This window comes from Physeter macrocephalus, chromosome 8 (genome assembly GCF_002837175.3).
Source record: "Physeter macrocephalus isolate SW-GA chromosome 8, ASM283717v5, whole genome shotgun sequence".
Lineage (NCBI taxonomy): Eukaryota > Metazoa > Chordata > Mammalia > Artiodactyla > Physeteridae > Physeter > Physeter macrocephalus.
In genome coordinates, this window is record NC_041221.1 from 64,566,312 (window position 1) to 64,585,595 (window position 19,284).

Sequence of the window (19,284 nt, forward strand, 5' to 3'; positions counted from 1 at the left end):
CTGAGCCTGCGCGTCCGGAGCCTGTGCTCCGCAACGGGAGAGGCCACAACGGTGAGAGGCCCGCGTACCGCAAAAAAAAAAAAAAAAAAAAAAAAACTTTATTAAAAATCTGGTGCTGAGGAAAACAGGGCTGAGAATGGAGCCCTCTGGCTCCTGATCTTTTGTCATAAAAATGTGTAGATAAGCTTGGCATTTACAAGGTCCTCAATAAATATGTTGAATGAATAAAAGTTGTAATGACAAATACCTAGAAATTGGTTTCGAGATTGGTTTAATTGCCAAGCTATGTTACTTCCCTGAGCAACATGGGCTGTTGGTTTATGTTGCATCACTTCATTTCTTCTTCTTCTTTTTTTAATGAAATGTTTCACAAATTTTTATGTCATCCTTGTACAGGGCCATGCTAATCTTCTCCACATTGTTCCAATTTTATTGTATGTGTTGGTGAAGCAAGCACTGAGTCACTTCATTTCTGATAGCCTCATCAAAAGCATGCTACAAATAAGTATGGATATATTTCTTCCCTGTGTCATCACCTGGTAAGGAGCAGGTGAATGTCACCCCTAAGAATACATGTGTTAATACCTGTAACTTCCCTCTACTATAATAAATCCTTTTTTTCCTTTTGCATAAATGTTGAAACATGAAGACATGTAGCAGATCTCTTGTTCATGATGTTCTATACTTTTATCTACATAAATGGTCACAAGTAGTACACTCAGGTAGGATGTAGACCACTTTTTGACTCTCCAGCCATAAAAATTTTTGAATTGCTTGTCAACATCTAAAAATTGTATTTTCCCATAAATATATGGATTTTTTCACTTCTCTTGAATAATTAGCATTTCTAGTTTCAACAGGCCCACATTCACACATGGCCTAAGTTAGCTGGAGCTGAGTAGTCATATGACATGGGCTGTTAGTGGTTCTCCTATATTTGTTTTCCTTTTTGTCAACAGTAATTGAGTTCCCACTTTTTAGCTGAGCACATGGCCACTTAAAGACCCAGCTTCCTTTTCAGTTAGGTCTGACCAGGAGTTCTGGCCAATAGGATGTTACTGAAAGTGGTGTGTGAAAGAAAGAAGTGTCCTCAAAGGGAGGATGCCGTCTTCTTTGTTTACCTTTTTCCTATTGGGTGGAATGTGAATATAATGGCTAGAACAATTTTGTTGTATCTCAAGGGGGAAGATGCTGATAGAGGATGTGAGAGCAATAAGAAAGTACCTAGTTTCCTGATGATCTCAGAATCAGCATACTGATGAGGACTGCCTTCCTGGACTTTTATCAAAAAAATGAATTTATATTTTATTAAAGCTATGTTATTTGAGTTTTCAGGCAAATCTAATCCTAATTCATAAAAGCTACTGCCTTTGAGCAGGTATACTCAGGTTTATCACAAATCCCACCACTATGTAATAACTCCCTAATATTGACCAGGAGTTGCCATCATATCACACTTTTTCTCACCATTAAAAATGGAAAAATGAAAAACTGACATAGTCATGTGTTTCAAAGGAAGTTGAAGAGCATATGTCATTGTGGAAGTAGAGACTATTCCTACATGACTTCTACTGCACACCAACTATTAATGCACACTGTATTAAATATGACTTCAGAAGCTATTATGAAACCAACCACAGTAAGAAATGTACCCAGAAAAGCAAAGACATGTTAATGACAAACTTAATGAACAACTTAATGGACTGAAAACAAGGACTGGAATTACAGCAATGATAATGGTGTAAAATTTATTAAGTAAAAAAAAATGTTCTTGGAATTAAAACCTTTTGCCAGTGATGGGTTTATGAAAAGGTTGATTGCAGCAGAAATTGTGTCCTGAATAGAAACTAACATTTGCAAATATAAGTTTAACCTCATGTAATATTTCTTACCATGCTGAAGCTGGAGTGAAGGGGTTTACAGTATGAAGCAGCATGAAAAGGTTAAATCATTTACAGTTTTTTCCCCTTCCAGCCAATGAGTGTACAGATATAAAAGATATAAATACCACCCAAGTAGCTATAGTCATTTGTGGTATCTGGAAGGCTTTAAGTGTTTGAATTGCTTTTGAACTTTGTGCCAGTAATAGGCATATCAGAACATTATTTTTGCGTGTTGAGTGAAGTGGGTAAACAGGGCCGCTGGAGGTGCTTCAGCAAGTCAGAGCTAATAGTGGACTTGTTTTTCAAAACTGAAGTCCATGCTGGCAGTTTGCACAAGTTATACAATAATATGTTTATTTCATAATTAAATAAGAATAAAATTTAATTTAGAAAAAGAGAACATAAAATGAATATAGCAATGAATACTATGAAATGAATGTGCTACCGTGGTTTGAACCACAGGAGACACGCCAATGCTTTCCTTCCTTGGTGAATTGTATGCAAAGTAGATGTGGTGTGAGAATGAAGGGATTTTTTTTTTTTTTGGATGTTTCTAAGAAATTGGTTTGTGTTATCTAAAGAGGGTGTCAGCTGAACCCATCAGTGAAGATTTATTCAAAGATTGGGACTCCGGGTGACATTCACACTCTATTTCTCTACAAGTGTGTTCGCAATCAATTACACAAACAAATCATTCCTTTTATTCATCTAATTTCTAACCAAACAGTGCCTTTGGGAAACTCACTAAGCGACAAAAATATCTGGCCTTTAATATGCAGAAGTCATTTTCCAGAAATTTAAGTGATGATTACCCCTTGTGGAGCTAAGAACTGAATTCTAAGTTATTTGATTTTGAAATTTATAAAAATAAACTTAGATCATTTTGCCTTTTCTCAGCTAATATTGATAATGTGAATAAAGAGCTAAAAAATGGAAGTTAGTATACTAAAGTGTAGTTCCAAAAACTAACCAGGAACTGAATTCTATAAATAACTCAGATATTTTAAAAATGCAAAAAAACCCAAAAAACAAAAACCTGAGTGAGGAATCTATGTTTTGGATAAACCATATCTGTGAAAAACTTACATTATTAATTTGAATAAAATTAATATTGCTCACATATGATGAAGAAAAAAGTCATATTTCTCTGGTTCAAGATAAAAAAATAATGAATTATAGAAGAAATGCATAACTAAAATATTAGTATTTGAATTTATATCAAAATTTAATCTCTAATATCATATATTTATGTTACATGGTTATAGCAAAGTGCAATAAAAATAAATGATATAATTCTCATATTTGATTCTCGTTACACCACCCCTTCACTCATTTACCGTGTTCTGCTGGCATTTGTAAACATTTGAGATTGTGAGCCCTCGTCTTGCCTTTCTTGCATTCCTCTGGATACAAAGATAATCAATGCCCTGAGCAGGTAAAATTTCCAAAAATATTTGTCATTTTTCCATAAAGGGGGTAGACAAGAAAAGAAAGCCCAGAACCTTAGAGCCAAAGGCAATGGAGAAATTCAGTGTAACCATACTACCAGGTGGAAATGGGCTAGAGTTGGAGAAGACCACGTAAAAAAAATCTGAACTCAAGGTTTCATAAAGATCCCCTAATTTTGTTTGGCTACTGAGATTCACATAGCAAGTCTCTGTTATATCAGCAGCCCTCTAAAGGATTCAGGGAGGATCTATGATAGGTGTACAGACCAATAGCAACCTTAAGAATAGGACACTTTGCCATTGGGTGAGAAGAAAGACTACAAGATTAATGCAATACCCAAGTTGTTAACTAATATTTAATAACAAAATTTCATACATAGTAAATTTTAAAAATAGCATAATCAATTAAGCATTTTATCATTTGTAAATTATGAGCAAAATTGTTGTTCTGCACTTAAGTGCTTGGTAACGGTGGTGTTCACTAATAAATTACACAAATATATGGCATCTTCTATTTACCAAGCAGTGTTCTAAGTACTGAGGATACAGCAGTAACTAGAACAGACAAAATCCCTGCCCTAATAGAATATACATTCTAGAAGGGAGAGAAGGATAAAATAAATAAGCAGACCATGTCCTGAGGAGGTAAAATTTGAGAGAATTTGACAAGACCTCAGAACCCAATAATTATGAGATTTTAAGTAACAAGAGTTCTATTAGCTGAACAATTATTATATGTAAGAACTTTATTTCATTTATCTTTACAACTCTGTAAGGTGTATTTTATTCCCTTTCCACAAATGAAACTAGCTCAGGGAGGCTAACTTGCTAAATCAAGTGGTGGTTCCATAATAATTTGGATGGGAACTTTACAAGTTTCAGTTTAGGCAAAATACATGTTAATTCCATTAAAATTTGAGTGTTTATTCAGTATAAGATAATTCATGAGCCTTTTATAAAGACACTCTACCTTTGCCTTCAGTGAACTTCAGTTAACTTTGAATATAAACCTCTACTTATTTATGTATTTCACACAGTGAATACCATTTTAAAATGCTTTCTAAATATTACAATGTGTGATTTTGGAACAGGAATGAATTTGACAATTTTCTACTCCAGTTTTCTGTCCCTTCCTTTTTTTTTTTTTTTAAACTAATGGAAAAAAAGAAAGTAAAAAAATAGGATTCAAATTTCACATGTTTACTTGGTAGTAAAACTAAGATGAAGACTCAGGTCTTCTGATTTCCAGTCTATTTATTATTTATTTCTTTATGAAACCAGTACATTTTAAAAATAAACTTACCATTCCTTAATGTTCATAGTGATCATCACTGAGTTATTTTTAATAAATTTTTCCACAGTACTTACTGAAACTCAAATTTTTTCATACATAATATATAAAAAAACATTAAAACCGTACAATAAAAATAGTTAATAGCTCAATTCTCAAAGACCTATTAGGAGTACTATTTCCTCATTTTAGCACAATATTAACAGTACATTTATATGGATGATACACAGTTTCACAGGACAGTGGATAACGCTACTATACAGCTGAAGAGAAGCTGGAGAGTGGAGTGTCAGCCACCTGGGAAGTAGCAGCTCTCCTGTTCCTGCTGGTGTTTGAACAGGAATGGGTTAGCAGGCCCTAGTTTAGTACTGTTGCTCTCTTGCTGTAATGATTAGATGAACAAAGGAGAAGTGGCTTGTGCCAATCACTCTTGTGCCACACTCAGACAATCATTTGTTGCCTTCAAGAGCTGACCACCAGTGCCTAGGAAACAAAGTCACTGGTTAGGCCCAAGGCTACAGATTCTCTGCAATAACCACTGGACAGACTGTCAAGGCATAAAAAATAAGAGGAGCTTGAGGAATTTGGTATTAAACAATGACTTGTGTTTTTAGTGATAAAATAACAAACCAAGTTAAGACTGTGACATTTATTTAGTTCCAAGCCTAGGGAGAGCAAAGACTGGGAGAGCTGTATTAACCCACTAGTACAAAGTTTATGAGTATCCTCATAAGGATAAAGAGGAGTGGTTTGTCAGGAGGATACAGGGCATTTGTAGATTCCTACACACAGAGAACTAGAGAGGTCACAACACAGTTGTTTGTCTTATTATTTCCCTTAGATTTTTTCTGTTTTTTAATTGTCCAATTTTAAAAGCAGAAAAATAAAGAACTAGATGGCAGCAAAAGAACTATGCCTCCCATATTTGAGGATGTTGCTGATATTCTAGTAAGATAGACAAGCCTGCCTTACCAGAAGTGACTTGTAATAAATTCTAGGCACCAGGGTTTAGTACAGTGATCAAGGCAGCACAGAAGGACTATACATATTTTTTGCAAAGAAAAGCCATATTCATGATTGAGCTTTGTTAGATATGTCCCCTAAATTTAATATTTTTTCCAGAGCTAAAACAGAAGAAACAACTCTATTAGATTTAAACTTCAGATGTCTAGAACCTTCATCACAATACAAAGCAAAGTGATTATTTTCCTTTCTGTAATTAGTTTTCCCTGCTATACTTTTTGAAAGGAAAGCATGCTAGGCTTTTTGCCAATTTCATTTCTGGCATGGTTTGACTGATTTTAAGTTTACTGTTCTAATGATACTCAAGAGTTTTAAAATTCAGGCTCAGTAAATAGGATCTGAATATAGAGAAAAAATTATGTTGGAAAAAAGGAAATTTATCAGTGTGTTTGTTTATAAAAATTATAACTTACAGAAATTCTTTTCTAATCTTCAGTAGTTAACCATTTTTATGGAAACAACCAAGTATTAGTATATGACAGAACAGTAATGAAGTATGAGTTAGAACTATGCAGCCATTAGGTTTAGTGACTTTTCTTTGAAAGATAATTGAGATTAGTTTGTTGAGACAAACTGGTTTTATTATTGTCTCACTGAGACTTTAAGTAACAGAGCTAAAGGTTTTTGTTTCCTAGTGTCTTATCAATAGTAGGCTCTCTATACTTTTGTGTCCTTTACTGAAGAGTCTTCATTTTGAGGTTATTTTTATCTGTTAATACAACTTTTACAGTTTAAGGGTTTGTCTTCAGAGCTTTCTTTAAAGGTTTTTATCTAGTTTAAATGGGGCTTTTTAGTATAAACTGAAGAGAAAGAATGCTTCAGTTGAAGATCTTTTCTTTTTTTCTCTATTAAGGTATTTCCTCAATTAATTATAAAGAAAAGACTTGGCAGGAAGTATAAAAAGCTTATCTATGATGCTGTTTTTGGACTTCCTGTTAAAACATAGATTTAGGGCTATGTCAATAAAACGTGTGTTTATCTTTCTATATATTTTTAAAAACTAGGCATTTCACAGGTGTACCATAAATGACTTTAAAACTGGGATCAATTTGAGGTGCAGTAAACAACTGGCATATGTGTCCTTTGATATATGGCAGGATACAAGCACTTTATATGACTAAAAGACACATACTGTTAGCCAAGTCACCATGGAAGGAAAATCTGTAAAATGTAAAAGGCAATGGAGAGAAACTGCAGGTGATTACTACCTTTGTAATAGGTTCACTGATATATACTGTCAGTAAGATTGGACAAATACCAATTGAATGAAACAATTAAAAAGAAGTTTCAAGTAGAAGCCTCTATAGATCGTTCCTATTTCTCCAAGTGTTTAAAAACAAAACAAAACAAAGGTGTAGGGTGGGCAGGAGAATAAAACAATAATTAAAGTCTCTCCTGCTGATCACACTCAGGCCTGAATTAGTGACCTCACAGGTCAAGTGCAAAATCTCGAAGTACAGAACAGAAACCACAAAACAAGTATTTACTGAGCACCTACTAAGTAGCAGGAACTGTTCTAGGATTAAAAAAAAAAAAAGGTGAGCAGGAAGGATAAGATAAGACTATGAAGGAGAGAGTAGAGTAGACTTTACATGCAATTATTAGGTCATGCAGAGAAGGAAAAAAAAAAAAAAGAGGAGAAGCAACAATTAAACAAATATTAGAAGAAAATATTCCTGAGCTGAGAGAAGGCTTGAGGCTTCAGATTGAAAGAGCTCACAAGAGGTCCAGGAAGTGAGGGGGGAGGGGTAGACTTATCAGACATCTGATAAAATTAAGGAACTCTTAGGATAAAAAGAAAAAAAAAACCAAAACCCTCAGAGTTGACAAGCTTTTAGCTATAAAGAACGAGTTCCCCACAAAGGGGAAAAAAATCAAACTGGTTTTATTATAAAATCCTAGTCTGCAATAATAGAAGCTAGAAGACAGTGGACGTAATAGTTACAGGCTAATGAAAGAAAAGGACTACAACCCAAGAATCCTACCCAGCAAAATTACCATTTCCTCTGCCAGAGGAAAAGATGATATTCAATAACTAAAGTGTATCACCCAAATACATTACCTAAGGAAGATATAGTGCAGTTCACAATCTTTACCACTGTACATGTGGCCCTAAACGGGAATGGCTGGAAGCAAATGGTGGTACATTCACAAGATGGAGTATTGTGACGTTAATAAAAAGAATGACTTAGTGTTTGTAGCTGGGATTTCTTCTAAGACATGCAGACATGGAAATGAAGGATAGTTTATACTCAAATATCCCTAGAACCAGGAAGCATGGCACACCATGCCATGAAGAGCCACACGGGGAAGGACCAGGATCATTCAGGAGGCAGAGAGGGAGAGGGTGCAGCATGGCCTAGAGTCTTTATTAACATTTTTTGTGGGAAGGAATCGGGGAGGCAGGGCAGGTACACTGAGTAAGTTTGGGATTGGATATTTTGAATAATTTCAGTAGACTGGGCTACAGGGCTGGTTCCTAGCTGCCTGGTACCTGGCTCTGGGGTGAGTTAGGGCAGGAGGAATACTGGCTCGGCGTGTGAGAATTTGATAAAGGGGATGGTTGGGGGTGTGGACTCTGGATTGGTTGTCTTGTATACTACAGGCATGCTTCCAGGGGGGTCCTCTGCTATCTCTGGGAATTAGTTCTGGAAGGGGCAGTGTCACCAGGATCGATCAAGGATCCAAATGCCACAGTATCAAGGATACAGAAAATAAGAAAATGTAGTCAATACAATTGGCCCTGTGATGCTCTGGCATCATATTAAGGAATCCTTGGGGGTGATACCAGTGGAGAATTTTAGCGAGCAGGGCATAAGTTGCACTAACACTGTAGAAAACATTTTACCAAGAGTATAAAGGAAGAACACAAGTAGAGGTGTAAGGAGTCCTTGCAGGCCAGCCTATAACTAGATTTTCTATTATATGGCATTAACCAAGAAATAGGAAATTCTTGGGGTCTCCAACAATATCTAAGTGGAGTTGGAAAGTGTGCTAAAGGTATGATATATCAAGGTAGCAGGTCCAGCAGTTGTTCTGTTGGACAGTATGAAATGATACATTAGTAAAGTGTATGTAAGATTAGTGGGATTGTGTGTAACCAAGGAGAAAGAGTGGTTGTGACGATCATGGTGGCAGGCACAAGGTGAGAGTAGGAAAACGCCTTGGGAACTAGGTGGTCCTCTCCCCAAAGTGCTGAAGGATTTGACTAATATGAGACAAATGCCTCCAGGGAAAGCAATAATCTCCATTAATTTAGAACACAGATAGCAGTAACCTCTACTAGATTTCTCTTTAGGCACAGGTGTGAGGGGTGTGCCTTTTGGCAAAGAACAAGGAGTAGGATCATGGGCTACGCAGACAGTAGCTCAGAAATGTAATGGGATCCCTAATATCGAAGGAAGAAAAGCAAAAATGTCCTGTGTCCAATTTGTGCCTTAGGAGAGGCAACCCATGTGTTGCTGGAAGCAAGGTTTTAGTGTCAGAGTGAAGTCATCTCCGATGATGAGCACTTGGACGAGGAGATGCCCTCTGGGATATGGGGCTGGGGTATCCTTTTCAAGAGGGTATCCACTCGAGGTGATGTGGGGTCTCACATTTACCATGTTTGGGTCTTCAGACTGTAAATTAATGAAAGTATACAGACCAATAGCAATAAGACCAACAGTCAACAGGAAGGTGAGCAGCTGCACTGAGAGGGTTTTTGTTTTTGGTGGAAGTTTCAGCTCAAATGGGTCTTCTATCAGGTAAACGGCTGCCTAGTATATGGACAATTTGGTTAATGCGCCCCTTGATCTGGCCTCCAGCCCTTCTGGGATGAGGGAATGATAAAACATTTATAAAGATATGGGAAGACATTATAAAAAGGGTCTCATTTACAATGAGTCTTTATATACATGGAGGCAATGCACATCCCCTTTAAATATAAGGGGGACAGAAAATTTTTAAAAGTTGGTGTGAGGTGTAAACTGGCCAAGGGGCCTTGAATTAAGAGAGATTAAGGCCTAGAGCAAGATAGAGACCCATTTAGGGGTCCATTTACCTGAGTGGAATTTGAAAAAGAGCTGTGTGAGACCATTTTGTCTCTAAATTAAACTATCTGATACCTACAAGGGATGTGAAAGTTCTATTGAATACCTTTTCCAAGAGATTAGCATTGTGTAGTTTTAGAAGAAAAATGTATATCTTAGTTATTATCAATAACGCCTGTAACTCTAAAAGTAGTATGGCGTGCAACTGGAAAGGCCTTGTATTGTGGCCTAAATATATATGGAGATGTGTGATTTTTGATTTATATTTTGGACAACTGTGAGGCAAGAGAGTCCCAGTTTTGTTAGTTTTTTTCTCCCTTAAAGGGACAATTTTAGGGCCCAACAGTTTATAATAAATGTGAAATGAGGCTACTTGTTGGCCAGGGCATCCAGCAGTTTGGTTGAGTGTGTTGTTTCTTGGGTCCCATCCTTTATTAGGGACATCCTGGCTAAGAGATGGAAAAGAGCAACATTTCATTGAGCTCCATCATGTATGATGGTTAGCAGTGCTATTTGCATAGTCTATGTACTCCTATTGTTGTTCATTCAGTTAATCGCAAGTGGATTCTGAGCAGCAAAGTGATCTGGGGGAGGGGTGACATCCTCCAGCACCATGGCATTTAACAAGGGACTGAGGACAGGGGAAGCCACCTCCTCCTGCAGGTAGAATATGCCAGAGAGCTCAGGTTCGGCTCCATCCTGTCTAAAGAGGCCTTGGTAGCTGTGCCGAGTTTCTGGTGTATTGCTTCTACGACCCAACGCTTAACAAGCAGTTGGGTATGGAAGGTCACAGGCTCAGAGTCTGTGAGGGCCTCTATTTTCCAGAGAGCTCAGCATGTATTTTATTTGTTGTTTTAATGGAGCATAGTATGAGGCTGAGAGGGCAGTTTCTTGCATCATAAGCCCTTGGACAACTTATGGCCATCCTACGTGGTCTAGAGATGGAGGTTCCTCAAAAAACTAAAAATAGTGCTGCCATATCATCCAGCAATTCCACTCCTGGGCATATACCCAGACAAAACTATAATTCGAAAAGATACATGCACCCCTATGTTCATAGCAGCCTATTTACCTAAATGTCCATCTACAGATGAATGGATAAAGAAGATGTGGGATAAATATATATATATATGTATATGTATACACACAGACACATATATATATACACACACAATTAAAAAGAATGAAATAATGCCATTTGCAGCAACATGGATGGACCTAGAGATTATCATACTAAGCAAAGTAAGTCAGAAAGAGATAGGCAAATACCATATGATATCACTCATATGTGGAATCTAAAATACAACACAAATGAACATATCTACAAAACAGAAACAGACTCACAGACATAGAGAACAGACTTGTGGTTGCCCAGGGGGAGGGGGGGTGGGGGAGGGACGTATTGGGAATTTGGGATTAGCAGATGCAAACTATTATATATAGGATGGATAAAATATAGGTCCTACTGTATAGCACAGGGAACTATATTCAATATACTGTGATAAACCACAATGAAAAAGAATATATATATGTATAACTGAGTCACTTTGCTGTACAGCAGAAATTAACACAACATTGTAAATCAATTATACTTCAATAAAATTTTAAAAAAATAACATTGGATATTATGGGGGCCCCAATGGATGGGACCACATAATTAACGTTGTAGTAATCCATCAAAGGTGCCATTTTAATCTTATTGCTATATAAATTCTTTAGTATATTCATTTAGTATATAAATTTTGGATTTTCAATTGGATCAAATTATAAAACTTTGCTTTAATATTATATTTATGTATATATTATTCATTTACCTTTTATTTTCTGTTTTTGCTTTTAAATCATTAAGTAATCTACAATTAGCATTATGTTTGCTAGACTGGTGTTTGCTTAGTACCTAAGATTTAAAGTTCCTGTTTTTTCTCCCCTTGAGCTTGTATCCACCTAAAGTGGCAGTCAGTTTTTCTGTTCTCTTCCTGTTTCAGGCTTTTGCACCCTGAAGGTGCAGTCTTTACTTTCTTTTTCTGGCTGTTAAGAGGAAAAAAGGGAGGCTGAAGGGTCCAGGTGCTTCTGGGCAACTTACCCCTGGGATTGCCCCGTCCATGGAATCACCAGTCCCTTCCTCACACTGCCACCTTTTTTTTTAAACTTACAGAATGGCCTGTACCTCTAGATGACTAAAACTTTTCCTTTTTTTTTTCTGTTGGGTTTTTACCTGATAAGCTCCTATTGGTCGCTAGTGGCCTCTCTGTAAGCAGCACCCCCCTTCTCTAGGGTGTCCTAATCAACCTTAGAGGGGCTAGGGTCTACATCTAGGAAAGCAACAGTGGCATCAACTTCATCTTTTACATTTTTTGTTTTGAGCATGAGACTCTTTGCATGTTGATAAGCAGCAGCTCTTATGAGGGCCCATATGCATGGACCAGGGCTTTGTATGTTTAAAATTAATTGGATCAACTCTTCAGGTCTTGGCGGGGGGCATGCTGGAACCATGTGCTCCTTTCCCCTCCTCTCCTTCTTCACTAAACACTGAGCCACGGTCTCCAGGGATGGGACTTCTTATACCCTACTAGGGTGGGGAATGGATTGCTTGCGACAGCAGGAAGCAGACATAGCAGAGAAGCTTGTGACCTGAACAATGCTTGTGGGGAGCCATGATCTCCTGAGAAGGCCCTCACACCAAACCCACAAATGGCCCACAGCACATAGGTGAGTGCTCAGGTGGAGCCATCTCCAATTACTTTGAGGAACAGGCTGAGATTTGACTCAGAAAAGCTCAGAGGGGAAAAGGAAAATGGTTTATGGATGCCTACAGGAACACGTAATGTTGCAGACACCAGGTACTGATAAGGCCTCACTGGTTGTCGGCGCTGCCCGGTCAGTGGATTAGACTCATCCCATTGCACTAGGAGGGTAGTCATTCCACATCCCCAGCAGATGGACCTTTTCGAAATGTACCAGTTACCTATATGTATTTGCAGTTTGGAGAAAGACTCCTTTTTTCTTAAAATTAAAAAAAAATTCCAATTTCAATGGCATTCTCAAAGATTGTAAGAATCCTCACCAAGTGAGAAAAAGTGAGAGTAAAATGGTCAGGGCTTAAGAGGATCAACTATAAAGTAAACGTATGGAAAACGTTTGGCCAGAAAGGTCTGATATGAGGCCTAACACACACTTAAAAACTCAACAACTGTATACTTGGTATTCAAGCTCACAAAAACCTCTTTAACTAGTCTCCTATTGATAGAATCAGAAAGAAAGGGAATATAAGATTAGGTCCATGATAATCACTTGTGGGTTATGACATAAGAAGAGTAGAAAATAAAATAGAAATTTTATGACATTTCATGTTTAAGCCAGATTCCCTGCCAGGATATTTTCTGCTTTGATGAATGATGTAGGACTTGGTCACATCTTAAACAGATTCATAGATGAGTAGTTCAAGCTGCCATCTGATGCATTAAAATAAAGGAAACATGGTATTTTCCCTAAGTTAAATACCTCCTGTGATGCACTTTTTAGATTGTGGAAGGCAATGAGTTCAAGAAAATTTAACATAAAGCTAGACAACTGTTAAGTAAATGAAATCATTGCAAAAACGGAATACATAAATAATAATAAACAGATTTTGATGCTAACTTTTCAACTATACTTTTTGATGTAATCCTCAGTAAAATCATTCTTGAAGGTGAAAATGAGCAAGGTGATGGTACAACCAGCAGGAGAAAGTCAGTGCTGATAGCCTCTACGTGCTCATCCTCTAAGACTGCATCTTACTGTTCACACAATCTGCTCAAGTTCCCACAAAAGGGTTACCATGACCTGTCTCCTTCTACTATAGCTATACGGGCTGCAGCAGACAGCAGCCACTGGGATCAAGGAGACATGTTCTGATTAAATAAACTCTATGGAACTCTGTTGCAGGATTTCATGCAACTATTAACTTCATTTTAAAACAAAAGAAAAAAAACACCCCAATCCAGGGCTAATTTAGCTGTCACTGGACAATTAAAAAAATAAAACAATCCTGTTTTAAAAGTTTAATCAATAGAGACAAAAAGGTACTAAGAATGATAGTCATCCTTCCTCATCACTGCTGCTCCAGGCATCTTCAAATGCTGGATTTAACTGTGATCTGGTTGACGTCTAAAAAAAGGGGCAAAAAAGAAAGACTCAATTATTCTACCTCATAATTTTAGGCTCACAATATAGTTATGAAATATATCAGATAAAAAGCAACTAGATTATGTCTGAAGAAACTATATAATTGTTAATTTCAAACCAAAAGTTAACAAAAGAAACACCCCACATACAATATCAAATAATGTAACTTCATTTTAAATAGACATATCAGACTTTATCTAAATTATGTTTCCTTCAAAGTAGTTACCTCGTACACACACACAGACACGCACAGACACACAGACACAGAGACACACACACGATGCTGCTGCTATTACTTAAGGCATTTTTACACCTCTTTGGAGTTACCTGGAGAAGAGGGCACATTAATATCCATGTGGCCAAGGCTGGACTCAGGTCTATAGTCTGACTTGAGAGCCCAAAATATTAATGTGAGCAACTTTTTACTGCTTGGATGGACCTGATTTTTATAAATAAGCAAATATCCACATGTGGGGAATAAGGTGTTCATCAAATGGAGTAATATCATTTTTGGTATTAAGTGGCAAGGTTTATGTATGTATGTATGTATGTATGTATGTAGCTAGGGAAGCAGTTGAAAAAGACAGGCAAAATGTATTGGAAATGGTAACATTTTGTCATTAGCACATAGGTTTCCCTGGGAGATTTCTGTGAAAGAGAACATGCATTAGACGGTATTTATCTAAAATAACAAAACATCACAGTACTCTTACAACTTTAAAGCTGTACCTAATAAACGTAATCAGCAACAGAGGAATTTTAATTACCTGTGGTATTTCAAATCAATTCACTTGTTTGGGGAAATTTTTTGAATGGCTAACCTTCTTATTCTTTGGCAAATGATTAAAGGACTTTAAAATGAACTCTTTTTTTTGAGTATCTGGGCATTATAAGCCACGTGTGCTTCCTACTCTGCAACTTTTATGTTTGCTGCCAGTTTGTTCAGACTCCAAATCCAATAATGTATTAGTTCTTAGATTATTCTTAAATTATCTTAGATATATTACCTTTTACAACATATATCAATATTTTATGTTAAGGGTAGCCCCTACTGTATGTCTGAGAATGTTCATTTCCTTTTGATGAACATGATGATTTAGACTCTTAAAATTCAAACAATGATAACAGTAGAAAAAGTGGGTGTTTGCAGTAAATTCCCCAAGTATCAGCCAGGACAGTCAGAAAACAATATGTTAATTTAGGTATTCTTTATAGTTGCTAAAGCTTAGATCTGAGTCCATTACTTAATCTAATGTTGGTACTGTCACCATTACTAAACCTAATATTGGCTATTGTCACTTAGTTGCACAAACAAAATTCCATTATACCTGGTGTCCAGATCCAAAACTATTACCAAACCTCAGCAAACTATTCACTTATTTCTAGTTGCAGTCCACTGATTTGCAAGAGTAGCATACTGAAGACTGTTCATTTATTCTTTCATCCAAGTGTTTGCTGAATTTCCTACCTTTCTGGGTTTACAATTTAACTACCAAGTTAGGTTATTTAGTGACAGTATATTTAAAGTCCTTAGGGGTTAGGTGATTATTCTTCCCTACTCTAGCTCTAAAAGCCTTTAACTCTGCCTTAGATATCTACCAAAATGTCCCTGGGTAGATGAACCACACAAAGGCCATGCCTTCTAATTTCACTATGGAAGCCCAATATGTAACCTATTAAACATTTAAATTTCATTTGAAGAATAAACAGAGAAGCAAAAGTATATTTTAATGTAAATTATTGTTGCTATGGTAAGCAAACAAAAATAAGTGAAAATTGGAAAGGCAGTTGCATATAAATTTTACTGTTTATAGCAGTAAAGGGTAACAATATGAATATATTACAGTATTATTAGAAGTATATTTTATTGTTAAAAAACACAAATAAAACATCTTACTTGTAACTGAAAGCTGCAGTAAAAATATTATATATGATGTGGTACACATACAGTGTTTCAGACCTACTGATCAAGTTAACTACCATCTATGACTTCAGTTTTCTCTACAACATCTCCTCCTAGTGGACATTCTTTCTATGCTTGAACATATCCATCCAGCCTGCCTGTTCTACTGACAGATAGTTGTGAATGTTATGGAGACAGGGAAGCGTGAGTTTAAAGGGGATCTAGTTCAGGTCCATATAACGGGAAGGAAGAACAAAACCAAACTGGACCATCTTCCACACATCTTGATAAATTCTAAATTTCTTACTGGTAATTAGCGGAAAATCTTTAGAGGTAGAATATAGGGTTGTCTCAATATAGCAAGTGATTCTACATCTACACAAGTGGTAAATAAAACAGCTACATATTGTGTAACTGTCAAAATAAAGTAAGATTCTTGATGAGAGGTCAGATTTAAACTGTAATATAGTCACCCTAGAGATCTCAGACAGGAAAAAGTAAGTAGGAGTTATATAGGCTTGCTTTGATTGTGACTAAATGTTAGGAAGAGGGGGCAAAAGGAAGGCAGATTTCTCAGAATATAACAAAACAGCCTGCCAATTAAATAATAGGATTTATGCTTAAAGACCATAAAACCTGTCCCTATTGCCCAATGCCCTTCAATTTCTTATGGTAGAACTAAATTCCTCCTCTATCTTGGATATCAGAAGAAACACCCCTAAGGGATTGTATCTTGGTTGATGGAGAAGTAAATCTCATATCAAGGGTGGATTTGAAAGGAAACCTAAGAACAATTTTGCTTTGATGATTCTGATGTTTGAAGATATCATAAACTTGTCTCAGATCACTAACGAATGGCAGAACTGGGATTTGAACCCAGTTACCAGTATTACTATTATTTAGTTTACCTGAAACTACAGACAAAGTGAGTGTGTGAGTATGTGCATGTGTATGTTTTGTTTTGTGTTAAGTTGCCTCTGTGGGGAACTGCAGCAGTCATTCATTTGATAGGTGAGATGAAAATACTTTTAAATATGAGTTAAACAGTAAATTTACATGTAAGGAACAGGGTCTAGTGTAGACAGACTTCTCTATTGGGATCTGCATCGCGATCATATTCATGTTCTACCTACATTCACAGAAATCTTTCAAACTAAAATTTTGTGGAAATAATCTTAGCACTTACCATTTTATATTAATTTGAGCATGGTACCTATCTTAAAGCATATATACAGTGCATTTTAAAAGGTAAGGTTCCATAGCTCTAAACCTTAACTATAAAGCTAACTTATTTTTTGTGCACCTCTGTTTGATTTCTACTTGTTCAGCTTAACTTTCCATATACAAAAATTCTTCTGGATGGGGAGTTCAAACTATCACTGTAACTATATAATGAGGAAATAAACCAGAGTCACATACTCTCTTTATAAAATAAGCAATTTAGTTTTCTTCTAAATAATATCCTTTTTTCATACATAAGTCAAAGATGATTTATTTCTAGTTTTTTTTTTACAGTTTTCATTTGGTGAATGATTGTTAAACTTTCTAACATGGCCTATAGTATTATGAGTTGGATTTAATGTATATAGTAATTCCCAAACAGCAGGACACAGTAATTAAATAATAATGCAAAATCAATGGCTGAACAAAATTATCTGAACATATTAAGCTTTGTACAAAAAAAATTCAGTATTTAAAGCAGGTGTACACTAAAACTAATCAAAGCCATAATAAATCAAATTAGACACATGATGAAATCTGGAAGATTTCACCTTTAGATAGCTTGACAAAAAAGTAACAAAATTCAGAGGCTACTACCTAAGACCAGAAATCATGTCTTATTTATCTTTGTTTTCCCACCACATTTTTCAGGTTCTTTATTCACACTGTCATATTTGTACCAGTTTATGCTCTGAGATAGGCACTAACAGACTACTGGTAGAAGTGTAAACTGATAAAATTTGATAGTGTGAATAAAGAACCTTAAACATGTCATACATGATAACTCAAGAGGTAACACTACTTCTAGGAATCTAACCAAAGAAGTAATCAGAAATGTAAATAATTTTTGAAGAGATACTTACCTTGATGTGTTTATAATGATCAAAAGAAATGTCTTCCAATAGGAAGATATTTGAGTAAATTATGGTAAATAAATGACAAAATGCTATATTATTAAAAACATTTGCAAATACTTATTAATGACATGGAAAAAGTCTTAAGCAGGATGCTAAGCTGTATGTTCAAGCATGCTAAAAAGTATGCACAGGAAAAAACAAGAATGAAGTAAATCAAAATGTTAATAGTAATTAATAAACTTCAGAAATTTATGTTCTTCTCTTAATATTTTTTTGAATTTTCCAAATATAGAGGTAAATTATTTTTACAATCACAAAATAGCAAGAAATGCTTTAAAAGTTTCTCCCATATAAATTAATAAAAACTTTTTTATGATTTAAAAGTCACTGTTCAATTTGTATAAATAATATTTACCTCCTCATCATCAGGAACTGATTCATATAAGGATGGTATCCAAGCAAGAATATTGCAGTCTCTGCTACCGCTATAAAGTTCCTATAACACAAAGCAAAGATGTAATTGTAGGTCACTTTAAAGCTGGTGCCAATCTGAAATAAATGACATTAATTTTTAAATGATTAATTCTTAGGTTAGATTAATTAAGATTAATTCTATTTCTACTCCCCAAAGAAACTGGGCTGATGTTTCTTTCTGTTTGTTTAAGATGTAGTAAAGCCTTGTTTTGTATTTAAAAATAGTATTAGGATATGTTAACATGTTGCTAACATGTTAAAATTCACAAAAACAATCATTGTAATTTTGTTGTTGTTTGCGGTACGCAGGTCTCTCACTGTTGTGGCCTCTAGCGTTGCAGAGCACAGGCTCCGGACGCACAGGCTCAGAGGCCACGGCTCACGGGCCCAGCTGCTCTGCGGCATGTGGGATCCTCCTGGACCGGGGCACGAACCCGTGGTCCCCTGCATCGGCAGGCGGACTCTCAACCACTGCGCCACCAGGGAAGCCCAATCATTGTAATTTTTAATCAATCATAGTATCCATTTATTTCAAGTGTCAGACAAGAAAAAAATGGAAGAAATAAATTTCGTCCTTTTCTGTCAATAACTGAGCTCTAATAAAGACTTCAATGAAGAAACCATATGAGTTTCTAGCTAAAATAGGCCAAAAGTTCAAAAAAAGAACTCAACTAAAGAGCATTAAGACATATATGCCATGCTTGCTGAGAAGCTTATTTTATAAGAAGCTTGGGCTGATGCACAATGTCAATGTCTTTACGGATATGCTGTCTGCACATGCTGAACAATGTTCATTCGCCTCCCCACAAAACTTCAGAAATATGTTATATTGGCTAGTACTGAAAATATTCCTATGGGGCAGTGAAATAGATACGCTCCCATACAGAGGGTATAAATTGCTATAATCTTTTCAGAGAATGAAATCTCAACATGTGTCAGAAGTTTCTGTATGCATTCCTAAGAAGTCATGCCAAAGACACACATGAAAT

General features: G+C 36.1%; 1 protein-coding gene and 1 non-coding gene across 5 annotated transcripts in view; both read right to left on the reverse strand.

Annotated features, from left to right (window-relative positions):
• Window positions 1–351: 351 nt before the first annotated feature.
• Window positions 352–457, reverse strand: LOC112065544 (U6 spliceosomal RNA). The gene has a single exon (XR_002892090.1). It is a non-coding gene; the product is annotated as a U6 spliceosomal RNA (small nuclear RNA).
• A 3,640-nt stretch (window positions 458–4,097) lies between these two features.
• Window positions 4,098–19,284, reverse strand: part of ERCC8 (ERCC excision repair 8, CSA ubiquitin ligase complex subunit) — a 67,108-nt gene continuing 51,921 nt past the window's right edge. The window contains exons 11-13 of one of the 4 annotated variants that reach the window (XM_028492922.2): window positions 18,237–18,317; window positions 13,742–13,822; window positions 4,098–5,160 (exon numbers count right to left, since the gene is read on the reverse strand). In XM_028492922.2, the coding sequence (XP_028348723.1) occupies window positions 13,754–13,822; window positions 18,237–18,317 (150 nt within the window). In that variant the 3' untranslated portion in view covers window positions 4,098–5,160; window positions 13,742–13,753. Of the gene's footprint in view, window positions 5,161–12,992; window positions 13,823–18,236; window positions 18,318–19,284 lie in introns of those variants that run through there. The other 3 variants (XM_055086582.1, XM_028492923.2, XM_007116466.3) reach the window with 3 other exon arrangements.